This window comes from Ranitomeya variabilis, chromosome 3 (assembly GCF_051348905.1).
Source record: "Ranitomeya variabilis isolate aRanVar5 chromosome 3, aRanVar5.hap1, whole genome shotgun sequence".
In the NCBI taxonomy this organism is placed as follows: Eukaryota; Metazoa; Chordata; class Amphibia; order Anura; family Dendrobatidae; genus Ranitomeya; species Ranitomeya variabilis.
Window position 1 is genome coordinate 643,690,018 of NC_135234.1, and position 12,060 is coordinate 643,702,077.

General features: G+C 49.7%; 1 protein-coding gene across 3 annotated transcripts in view; it reads right to left on the minus strand.

Moving 5' to 3' along the window:
- LOC143816822 (retinol dehydrogenase 7-like) overlaps positions 1-12,060 on the minus strand; it is a 114,456-nt gene that overhangs the window by 30,368 nt on the left and 72,028 nt on the right. For all 3 annotated transcript variants that reach the window (XM_077297692.1, XM_077297694.1, XM_077297693.1), the window contains exon 2: positions 2,779-3,117. In XM_077297692.1, the coding sequence (XP_077153807.1) occupies positions 2,779-3,091 (313 nt within the window). In that variant the 5' untranslated portion in view covers positions 3,092-3,117. The remainder of the gene's footprint in view (positions 1-2,778; positions 3,118-12,060) is intronic.

A 12,060-nucleotide genomic window follows, 5' to 3' on the forward strand; every position in this document is an offset into this window, starting at 1 on the left:
GTAGTCTTCCTGTACTGTGGTGGTCCCCGGCCATTGCTTAAAAAAAAAAAAAAAAAAAATGCAGCACCTTCTCACATCAGTTGGATTACAGAGCATGAGAGGACCTTCAATAGTTAGTTTACAGACATTCATATACTATATAATCTATTCCTTCATCAAGTGAAAAACCCACCAACCAGAAAGTGAAACTTAGTAACAGGAAGGAATATAAAGGTGCTGTCCTGGCTTCAGAAAAAATGAATTGTACCAGGATGACCATGAGAGAATTACTGTTTTTAGGGAGGGACCACAGCCTGTAGAAACCTTCTCCCAAATGTGAGGCTAGAGGATAGATCCAGCCTTTAGTGGTTTTATAAAGTAGAAGCGGAAGACCATGTTGTTGCCTTGCAGATTTGCAGCTAGTTTGATAAATATGTCCTCTCTGCCCAGGATGCTGCCATCACCCTAGTGGAGTGGGCTTTTCAGACCTTCTGGAACAGCTCTCTATGGTTGCCCTCATGGTTATAAACTATACAGCACACCCAAGGCAGAAATTTGAAATTGTAAGGGTTCTGACCGAAAGGCCCTGTTCTATTCCCTTCTGAGGGAATGCCAACATAACATGGAGAGGCACCTTCCCACCAAGAGTAGTTCCTGTAGAGCACAGCAATTTCCTCTAGGTTCTACCATATATTCTAGTGGTGGTTCTCTCTTTTGCTGAGTAAGGTGGAGATTAAGTTAGAGGAGAACCCTTTACCTTCTAATATTGACTTTTAATTTTCCATGCTGTTAAATGGAGCCCCGTCACTTGAGGACATATTGGTCCTTGAGAGAAGGTCTGGATCTTCTGGAAGAACACATGAGTCTGATCTGCATCACACTAACCCAGAAACATCAAGGTCTCTTGGGCCTGAAGGGGCTATAAGAATAACCCTTGCCCTGGCCTGCTTGATCAGCTTTAGAATAGATGGAATCAGACATATCAGAGGAAACACATTGATAGGCTGAAGTTCCAATACATCAGTAAGGTGTGTACCTCAGATTCATCAAACAGAACTTTTGTACCTTGCTGTTTCTTTGTTGCAAAGAGATCCATTTCTAGAAGACTCCACACAGCAATCTGTTAGTACACGGATTTCTTTAGTGACTACTCGTTGTCGAGGCTGTTTGCAGCACAGGAAAACTGGCTTGTAATTTTCTTTCACCCTGATATAGAGGTCTGACAATCAAAGGAACTGTGTTTCTGTCAGCATAAATATTCACTTTGTAATTGACATCAGGGATCTTGGAGCGAGTACCACCTTGGTGATTTATGTATGCTACCATGACCTGGTTGTCCGAGAGCGCTCTTACATTGTGACTTCCTAAGAGTACAAACTGGGACATAGATGTTAAATGTAGACCAGTTCAATACGCTAGGGAAGTATGAGGGATGGACTGGAAGTTTATTGACTCACCAGCTACCCTCAGGACTGTATTATCTCACCGTTTAATAGCATCACCACAGACTGACAGTATCATCCAGACATCATTCTTACAAATATAAGCAGTATTGCTAGTAAGTAGTAGTTAATGTTTGACAGTGAAACAGACCTACAAGCCACAAGTCAGATGGCTAACCAGATTGGAAGCCCTCAGGCATGCCAAATGTGAGACATAGGGCCATATCAGAGTCCCTACATAAGGCGATGGGCCCAAAATAAGGTTGGCAGCCAACCACAACACATGCTTTAAGATTCATATAGAGAAGATGAACTCCAAGGACTGCAGAGATCTGAACTCAAGATCTCCCACTCACAAGACAGGTGCTCCAACCAAGCCATAATAATAGTGCAACCCAAATGAGAAAAAGCTAAAAGCCAGGCCACAAGAAACATGAGTAGGTACTGAAGCATTAAATCTAGATTCTCCCAAACTTGCCCATTTCTGCACCCATCTGGGCTCCTGTATTCACGGTCATTCTCAATAGAGGCTGCTATAGAATGTGCTATGGTGTTTAGATTCATGGCTCCTACATTCAAATGACAGGAAACACTGGAGGAAGTGGGAGTTTTCCCTTTATGGGCAAGTTTACATTTGCGTATATGTGCGCAGTGTATCTGCATGCGCAAACGCGCACAAACATGCATGTAAATGCATGCTTATCCACATCAGCTTATGCATGACGGCAAAAAAACCACAAAAAACCGCTGCGTTTTGCCTGCGTTTGCGTTTATGTGCATGCAATTGATATTTCCAGGAGGGCGTGTCTCAATCAGTTCCTGGACATGCACAGTCCGAAGTACGCAAGCGCATTGAGCGCATGTGTACGCAAGGACATGCGTACGCATGCGTTCCCATAAGTAATGAGTTTTTTTCTTTTTTAATGCACTCATCCACATGCCTGTGCACATTTGACGGATTTTACGCTTCCAAAAATGCAACATGTTGCGTTCGCTAGACCCCGCTGCACACAGAGAAACAGCGCATGCATACGCAGAAGCATGCAAACACATGTCCCTGCGTACGCCATGTTAAAGATAAGTATGCTTGCGGATCTGTGCGGATGATACACTGCGCACAGAGACGCAAATGTGAAGCCACCCTATATTGTGCTCTTGGCTTCCTGTCCAGCGATAGGGCAGATCCCACTTTAAGGTGCTGTCACGGGTGAGGGGAAAATTATGCTTTTTGGGATAGAACTGCTCCTACCCAAGTCACATTACTCAACTCAGATTTGATTCTTGCATATGGGTCAAGCCAAGTTAAAGCAGCATTACAGCAATCCATAAAAGTTATATTAACAAATTATCACATTACCTTCTCCTTTGACAAGCTGTTCAACCCAGTCAGCAGCAGCTCTCACACCTTTGCCATCAGCAACATCAAAGACGACAGTCTGCACTCTACTAGATGTCTCACTCTTCAGGTTCTCAGCCCCTGCATCAGTCAGACAAGCCGCCAGAACCTTCATTCCACGTTTGTCCAATTTCTTTGCCAACAGTTTTCCAAATCCAGTGTCACATCCGGTAATGAAGACATATTTATCCGAGAGATTCTGCAGTATCCGATTCTGTCTATACCACCTGTACAGGAGAGGCAGACCCACCAGCACCAGCAGAAGCAGCCACATGGTTTACAGAGTATGGAGGTTTAAAGCTGTGTAGCAATAAAATGTGTTCATATAATAAAGGAACAATGACACCATTACAAATATTAATCTCTGCCTCATGCATTTTATGTGTTTTATACATTAAAATCCTTACCCCTTTCATCAATAGAGGGAGTTTAAATGGTCAGTTATTTCAAGACTAGTACATGCAACTACAAGCCATTTTGAAGTATATCAAATCCACATGTTCCTTAGGCCATGTGCACATGTTGCGGTTTTTGCTGTGGATCCGCAGCGTTTTTGACGCTGCGGATCAACAGCAGTTTTCCATGCGGTGTACAGTACAACGTTAACCTATGGAAAACAAAAACCGCTGTGCACATGCTGCGGAAAAAAAGCGCGGAAACACTGCGTTTTTTTTCCCGCAGCATGTCAATTCTTTGTGCGGAATCCGCAGCGGTTTGACACCTGCGCCATATTAAAAAAAACGCAGGTGTGAAACCGCAGTTGAATCCGCACAAAAACCGCAGTAAATCCGCAGCAAAAACGCAGTGTTTTTGCCCTGCAGATTTATCAAAATCAGTGCGGAAAAATCCGCAGACCAATCCGCAGCGTGTGCACATACCCTTAGAGCTCAGTCAGAAACAAAGCTAAAAAAAAAAAAAAAAAAAAAAAAATCAATCTTAGTAAAAAAAAATAAAATAAACTTCCAGTTCACTGAGGGATAACATTACAGCTGCCCGTTGAAGTCAATAAAAATTAGCAGAGGAGGTAGAAGGAAGATCAGAGTAAAATTGGCAGAGATTGTGTTACAGCGTGTTTTACCTTATCCAGTGCTGGATTCTCAGCTACCCTGCTCAATGCTGCTATATAATGTCCTCCAAATTGCTATTGCTACTAAATATGTGTTACATAGAGACATGAACAGTCTCATGTCCTTCTTTAGTACAGTATATATGGAAATCTAAACAACTAATCAGCACCACTAACTTAGGCCTTTTTTTACACTTCCGTCTTTGTAGTCCCGTTGAGATACGTTGTTTTTTGAGAAAACAGGATCCTGCATTTTCTCATAGACTTGTATTAGCGATGGATGGCCACACGTTTCATCCGTCGTGCACTGGATCCTGCGGAATTTGACGGCCTGTCTTTTCCAAAAAAACGTTCCATGAAATGTTTTTTGTCTGCAGTGGAAAAACGTTCGACGCCTCCTGCGGCATACATCGTTCCACAGAATGGGAGCCTATGGACACTGGATCCTGTGCACACTGTGAAACGCAGGAATCCAGTGACTGATGCAGTTTTTACATCTGAGCATGCCTGGAAGCATATTCCAACCTGGGGAAAAGTCTCTTACGAAATTCCACATCTACACTAGAAAAACTCAGGCGACGCATCCGTCATAACTAGTGTTGAGCATTCCGATACCGCAAGTATCGGGTATCGGCCGATACTTGCGGTATCGGAATTCCGATACCGGGATTCCGATACTTGCCACGTATCGGATACCGGAATCGGAAGTTCCCAGATTCAAACTGCACAAATTCAGCCAATGAGAATGATTCCAAGTGTGGGCACATCCTGTTCAGCATGGAGGGCATGAAACTACTGGCATGGCTCTGATTGGCTGCTGAAATGATGTCATGATGCAGTTTAAAAGTCGCTGGCGCCATTTTTTTGCACTCACTCTGCTGTGAATTCAGTTAGTGACAGAACGCTGTTTGCTGACTGAGGGCCAGTTTAGAGATAGCGATTTGCTTCTTTGTGCTTTTCAAAGGCTAATTTAGCAACCGCTGTGTTCACCTACTATTCACCTTGCTTTTGCCTTGTAGCGCTGTTTTCACAGCGATCTGCAAGGTCTGTGCGTGTGTGTGTGTGTGTGTGTGTAGCCCACTCTCTGGTCTGAGTGCAGCCATAGGCCATCCATAGCTGGTTGTATTCAGTTCAGGGAGGGTGGTTCATTGCCTCATACTTTTTTTTTTTTTTTTTTCTTCAAGTAGTGTAGTCTGCTGCTCATTTTTTCAAAAAATTCCTATTCGTGTCTTTCCACCCGTCTCCAGCTAACTTGTGGAAAAACACTACATAGGATAACGTAGAGGAGGGTTTTTGGGCCTTGCAGCGCCGTTTACGGCTGTCTGCACGGTCTCAGTGTGACTGCAGCTCTCTCTGTTGTCAGTTCAGTCCCCAAAAAATAAATAAATAATAAAGTTCACCAAACACACCAGTGACACCACTTAACATTTGTGTAGGCCACATTAGCTCATATTAAAGTCTAGTCCACACTTTAGAAAATTAGTGTTTCTTATACCTGTTAGGAGTTGTTCAGGAATAAGCACACAAAGCCTTTAGTACTTTTCTGCTTATCTTTATCAGTCAACCAAGATGAAGAAGGCAGTGAGTAAGGCACGTGGGCGTGGGCGCGGAGCAGGGAGAGGACGTGGGGATTCTGTGCCTGCTGCAGGCACCGGTGACTCATCAGCACCCACTTTCACCAGGGAACAGTCCTTCATGCGCAGCTTTGTCGCAGAGCACCGTACACCGCTGCTGCGTGAAGAACAAATTGAATCCGTTGTCGGATGGATGGCAGCTAATGCATCAACTTCAATTAGTGCCACATCCTCTCAGACACAGAGCACTGGAGAGCAGCCATCTGTCTCTTCACCACCTGCCAAATTGCCCAGGCAGACAGATCCCAGGACAGGAGCCGTCTCTACTTCTGTTCTCTGAATCTCTTGGCTTGGAAACAGGGGGCCAGCCAAGCAGCATTGGAGAAATGGAAGAAGAGGCAGTGTGCAGTGATGCCCAACAGCTTTTTCTCTCTTCCTCTGAAGAGGCGGGTGGGCCAGTGCTTCCGGTCACCACATCGCAGGCCGCATCCGCTGATGATGACACTCAGGTGCCACTTTCTGGTGCGTGCTCTGCTGCTGAGACTACCCAGGAGGAGCAGTTGGGGGCAGAGGGTAGTGTAGATGATGAGGTCCTTGACCCATCTTGGCGTGAGGGACAGGAAGGTGGTGGGAGCAGCTCTGAGGAAGAGATTCCCCATACGGCCCAAAGAATGAGGGGGAAGACTGCGGATCCTGCAGCCTCCGCTTTGGCACCCGTTAGGAGCATGTCTCTTCCAAAAGCCAAAAAGGGCGCTCCCAAGACTTGCAGTGCCTGGTCCTTTTTTGACACAGTTGCAGATGACATTTGCTATGTCAAATGCAAGGTGTGTCATCACAAAGTAAAAAGAGGTCAAAATGTCAGCAACCTCAATACCTCCAACATGTGGAAACATGTGCGCAACAGGCACGCGGCGGAGTTACAAAAACACACTGAAGAGCTAGGCCAAACAGCGGCAGCTACCACCTCTTCAGCTCGTGTTGCCTCTTCCTCCAGCTCACACGCAGCTGGTTCGGCTTCCTCCCAGGATCGCCGTGGAAGAACCTCTGGCCCTGTTGTCCAGAGACCCGCTGTAATTCCACCCGCAGCACCACGTTCCCAGTCATCCACACACTCCCAGCCCAGTGTACAGCCATCGGTAGTACAGGCATGGGAGAAAAGGCGGCCTCTCGTCAAACCACCCACGAGCACAGGCTCTGACTGCAGGCATTGCCAAACTTCTGTCACTGGAAATGCTGTCATTCAGGCTGGTGGAGACTGACAGCTTCCGTGACTTGATGTCATTGGCAGTCCAACAGTACAATGTGCCCAGCCGCTTTTACTTCAGCAGGCAAGCCGTCCCTGCCCTGCACAAGCATGTGGAGGGACACATAAAACACGCGCTACTGAATGCCATCAGTAGCAAGGTCCACCTCACCACCGATGTGTGGACCAGTCAACATGGACAGGGGCGATACCTTTCCCTCACTGACCATTAGGTTAATGTCATTGAGCCGGGTACAGATCGTGCGAGTGGCGCAGGACGTGTCCTGCCCACTCCAAGGATTGCAGGAATCCATTCTGTACGCATTGACTCCTCCTCTTACACCAGTTCCTCAGAATCATCGCTGCAGGAGCCGTCACAGTCCACCTCCACATGGACCCGTGATGAACGTGTACCTGTTACGACCGACATGAGCACAGCCGTGGCCAAACGTCAACAGGCCGTCTTGAAATTAATTTCTTTGGGGAATCGAAGCCACACAGCGCAGGAGCTCTGGAATGCCATCAAGCAGGAGAGCGATGTGTGGTTTGTGCCAGCGAATCTCCAGCCAGGCATGGTAGTGTGTGATAATGGCCGAAATCTGGTGGCAGCTCTGGGCCTCGGCAACCTCACTCACATCCCATGTCTGGCACATGTGCTCAATTTGGTCGTGCAGAGTTTTTTGAGGGACTATCCGGATCTTGATGCACTGCTGCACAAGGTCCGCCTAGAGTGTGCTCACTTGCGGTGTTCCAGCACGGCAAAAGCGCGCATTGCGGCTCTGCAGCGCCGACACTACCTGCCGGAACATCGCATCATATGTGACCTACCTACCAGGTGGAATTCCACGTTACATATGTTGGAGCGGTTGTGTGAGCAGCAGTAAGCTGTAATGGAGTACCAGCTGCATCAGGCGCAAAGAAGTTGCACTCCGCGCCTTTCAGACTTCACAACCACAGAGTGGGCCACTATGAATGACGTCTGCCAGGTTTTGCGTCCCTTCGATTATTCCACGCGGATGGCGAGTGCAGATGATGCACTAGTCAGCATGACTGTCCCCCTTATCTGCCTGCTTGAAAAATCACTGCAAGCGCTAAGGGATGATGTTGTGGAAGAAGTGGAGGATGAGGATTCAACATTTCCATCATCTTCTGGACAGTCAGCGCCACGTGGTTCCTCACAAACGCGTAGGCAGGGGACAGTTTGTGAGGAGGATGAGGAGGAGTCAATGGAGGAGGAAGACATCCGTCCAGAGGAGGGAGTTACACAATTGTCCAGTACTCAGTGTGTACAGCGAGGGTGGGGTGATGATGAGCGGGCAGAGATCACGCCTCCAGCAGGGGACAGCGTTTCTTGGGCAGTTGGCAGTCTGCAGCACATGGTGGATTACATGCTGCAGTGCCTGAGAAATGACCGCCGCATCGCCCACATTCTCAACATGTCTGAATATTGGGTGTTCACCCTCCTCGATCCTCGCTACCGGGACAACGTAGAAAGCCTCATCACACCGTTGAACCGGGAGCGAAAAATGCGGGAGTACCAAGACACACTGGTGAATTCCATCATCTTCTCCATTCCAAGTGAGAGAAGTGCTGCTAGTGCATTACAAAGCAGCTCAGTGCGTCCAGGCAGTGGTGGAGGCTCTGCACAAAGAGGGAGCAGAAGCAAGAGCAGTATGGCACAACTGTGGCACAGTTTTCTGTGCCCGCCACAAAAGTCAACACCATCACAGACGGCTCCAGTCAGCAGGAGGCAACGGTTCCGTCAGATGGTGACAGACTACATGTCTTGCCCTCTTGCTGTACTCCCAGACGGCTCTTCACCTTTCAAGTTTTGGGTCTCAAAGCTGGATACATGGCCAGAGCTAAGCCAGTATGCATTGGAGGTGCTGGTTTGCCCTGCGGCTAGTGTATTATCGGAACGCGTCTTTAGTGCTGCAGGTGGTGTACTAACTGACCATCGCATGCGACTATCCTCCGATAACGTTGACCGGCTTACTTTCCTGAAAATGAACAAGGCCTGGATCTCGCAGGAATTTGCCACTCCTCTTCCTGATTAAATAATTAGGTCACTGTCTACAGTATCCAGGTCTCCTGTTGTGTTCATCTTTCTACCACCTGAACTTTAATTCCTGGGCTCCAACACCGCCAGTTGAGGCTCAGAAGTGCCATCTGCACAGTCAAAACATACGACCCAGTGTTATTGGGTTTCAGTAACGTCAGCTGATCCCCAGCTGTGTAGCCGGCAATGTGTCCTGCGACCGCCACGCTGACACAACAACTGAAATGTAAGGGAACCTGTCCCCACCCCCCCCAAGGCGTTTGTTACTGAAGGAGCCACCTTGTGCAGCAGTAATGCTGCACAAGGAAAAGGTAGCTATTTTTGTTTAGCTCCTTGCACACGCAGAACTTAACACTTATAAAATGTGTCCACTGATACCGTAAAACCGTCCCGGAGGTGGGACTTTCCTTCGTAATGTGACGCAGCAGAGCCGTCATTCTTACCCCCCCGGCGCGGTGCGCCGGCTGCTCAGCGTTGTTTGATTCCGTCCCAGAACCTGCGCTGTTATGTTATCCCTTGGCCAGGCACACTTAGCGCTGCCCATCTTCTGACATCAATTGTGTCAGGCTGGCTGCGCCTGTGCGGCCGTGCTGGCCGAGAGCCCGCCTCGCAGGGTCTTCTGATTTAATCCCACTGGGGGCCTGAGATCCATGGACATGCGCAGTGCATATCTGAAACTCCACCTCTCACTCATCTCCCTACGGCTTCTTCAGACTGTGCGGTGTCAGATGGTCCCTAATAGCATGCCACGGCCGTGACACCGCACAGTCTGAAGAAGCCGTAGGGAGGGGAGTGAGAGGCAAGGATATGCACTGCGCATGGCCATGGATCCCAGGCCCGCGGTGGGATTACATTAGACGACACTGCGAGGCGGGCTCTCGGCCAGCACGTCCGCACAGGCGCAGCCAGCCTGACACCAAATGATGCCAGAAGATGGGCAGCGCTAAGTGTGCCTGGCCAAGGGATAACATAACAGCGCAGGCTCCGGGAAGGAATCAAAACGCTGAGGAGCCGGGGCACGGCGCCAAGGGGGTAGGAATGATGGCTGTGCTGCGTCATATTACGAAGGAAAGTCCCACCTCCGGGACGGTCTCACGGTATCATGGGACACATTTTATAAGTGTTCAGTTCTGTGTTTGCAAGGAGCATAATGAAAAGAGCCACCTTTTCCTTTTGCATCCTTTGTGCTGCACAAGCTGGCTCTTTCAGCTACAAACGCCTTGGGGGGGGGGGGGTTAAAGGTTCCCTTTAGACTTTCTCCAATCAGGCTTCGGCCTACACTGTGTTCCTCTCCTCCTCCTCCTGTCCCTGGGCTCCAACACCGCTAGTTGTTGCCTGGTAGTGCTGTACGCACAGTCAACAGTCCCTCCTCTGTTATTGGGGTTCAGTAACGTCAGCTGTTCCCCAGCTGTGTGTGTGGCAATCCCTCCTATCTCCTCCACCTCCTCCTCCTCCTGTCCCTGGGCTCCAACACCGCTAGTTGTTGCCTGGTAGTGCTGTACGCACAGTCAACAGTCCCTCCTCTGTTATTGGGGTTCAGTAACGTCAGCTGTTCCCCAGCTGTGTGTGTGGCAATCCCTCCTATCTCCTCCACCTCCTCCTCCTCCTCCTGTCCCTGGGCTCCAACACCGCTAGTTGTTGCCTGGTAGTGCTGTACACACAGTCAACAGTCCCTCCTTTGTTATTGGGGTTCAGTAACGTCAGCTGTTCCCCAGCTGTGTGTGTGGCAATCCCTCCTATCTCCTCCACCTCCTCCTCCTCCTCCTGTCCCTGGGCTCCAACACCGCTAGTTGTTGCCTGGTAGTGCTGTACGCACAGTCAACAGTCCCTCCTCTGTTATTGGGGTTCAGTAACGTCAGCTGTTCCCCAGCTGTGTGTGTGGCAATCCCTCCTATCTCCTCCACCTCCTCCTCCTCCTCTTGTCCCTGGGCTCCAACACCGCTAGTTGCTGTCCAGAAGTGCTGTCCGCACAGAGCCAAACACCTCGCCAATGTGTTAGTGGGGTTCAGCACCGCCAGCTGTTCCCCTGCTGTGTATACGGCAACGTGTACTGCGACCGCCACGCAGGCACAACAAGTTAAATTTAAGGGAACCTGTCCCCCCCCCCAGGCGTTTGTTACTGAAGGAGCCACCTTGTGCAGCAGTAATGATGCAAAGGGAAAACGGGCCTCTTTTCGTGGTGCTCCTTGCACATGCTGAACCTAACACTTATGAAATGTGTCCCCTCCTACCGTGATACCGTCCGGTAGGTGGAACTTTCCTTTGTGATGTGACGCAGCACAGCCGTCATTCTTACCCCCTTGGCGCCGTGCGCCGCCTCCTCAGCGTTGTTTGAATCAGTCCCGGAGCCTGCGCTGTTAGGTTAGCCCTTGGCCATGCACACATTTTGCGCTGCCCGTCTTCTGACATCATTTGGTGTCAGGCTGGCTGCGCCTGTGCGGCCGCGCTGGACGAGATCCCGCCTCATAGTGTCTTCTGATTTAATCCCACTGGGGGCCTGAGATCCATGGACATGCGCAGTGCATATCTGAACCTCCACCTCTCACTCATCTCCCTACGGCTTCTTCAGACTGTGCGGTGTCAGGTGATCCCTAATAGCATGCCACGGCCGTGACACCGCACAGTCTGAAGAAGCCGTAGGGAGGGGAGTGAGAGGTGAGGATATGCACTGCGCATGGCCACGGATCCCAGGCCCACGGTGGGATTACATTAGACGACACTGCGAGGCGGGATCTCGGCCAGCGCAGCCGCACAGGCGCAGCCAGCCTGACACCAAATGATGTCAGAAGACGGGCAGCGCAAAATGTGTGCATGGCCAAGGGCTAACCTAACAGCGCAGGCTCCGGGACTGATTCAAACAACACTGAGGAGGCGGCGCACGGCGCCAAGGGGGTAAGAATGACGGCTGTGCTGCGTCACATCACTAAGGAAAGTGCCACCAACCGGACGGTATCACGGTAGGAGGGGACACTTTTCATAAGTGTTAGGTTCAGCATGTGCAAGGACCATAATTAAAAGAGCTAAGTTTACCTTTTCCAGCATTAGTGCTGTACACGATGGCTCTTTCAGCTACAAACGCCTGGGGGGGGGTTAAAGTTTCCCTTTCAACTTGCTCCAGTGCAGGCTTCGGCCTACACTCTGCTCCCTCTCCTCCTCCTGCTGACCCTGGGCTCTAACACCGCCAGTTGGGGCCCAGATGTGCTAGCTGCACAGAGCCAAACACCAGCCAATGTGTCAGTGGGGTTCAGCACCGCCAGCTGTTCCCCTGCTGTGTAGCCGGCAACGTGTCCTGCAACAGCCA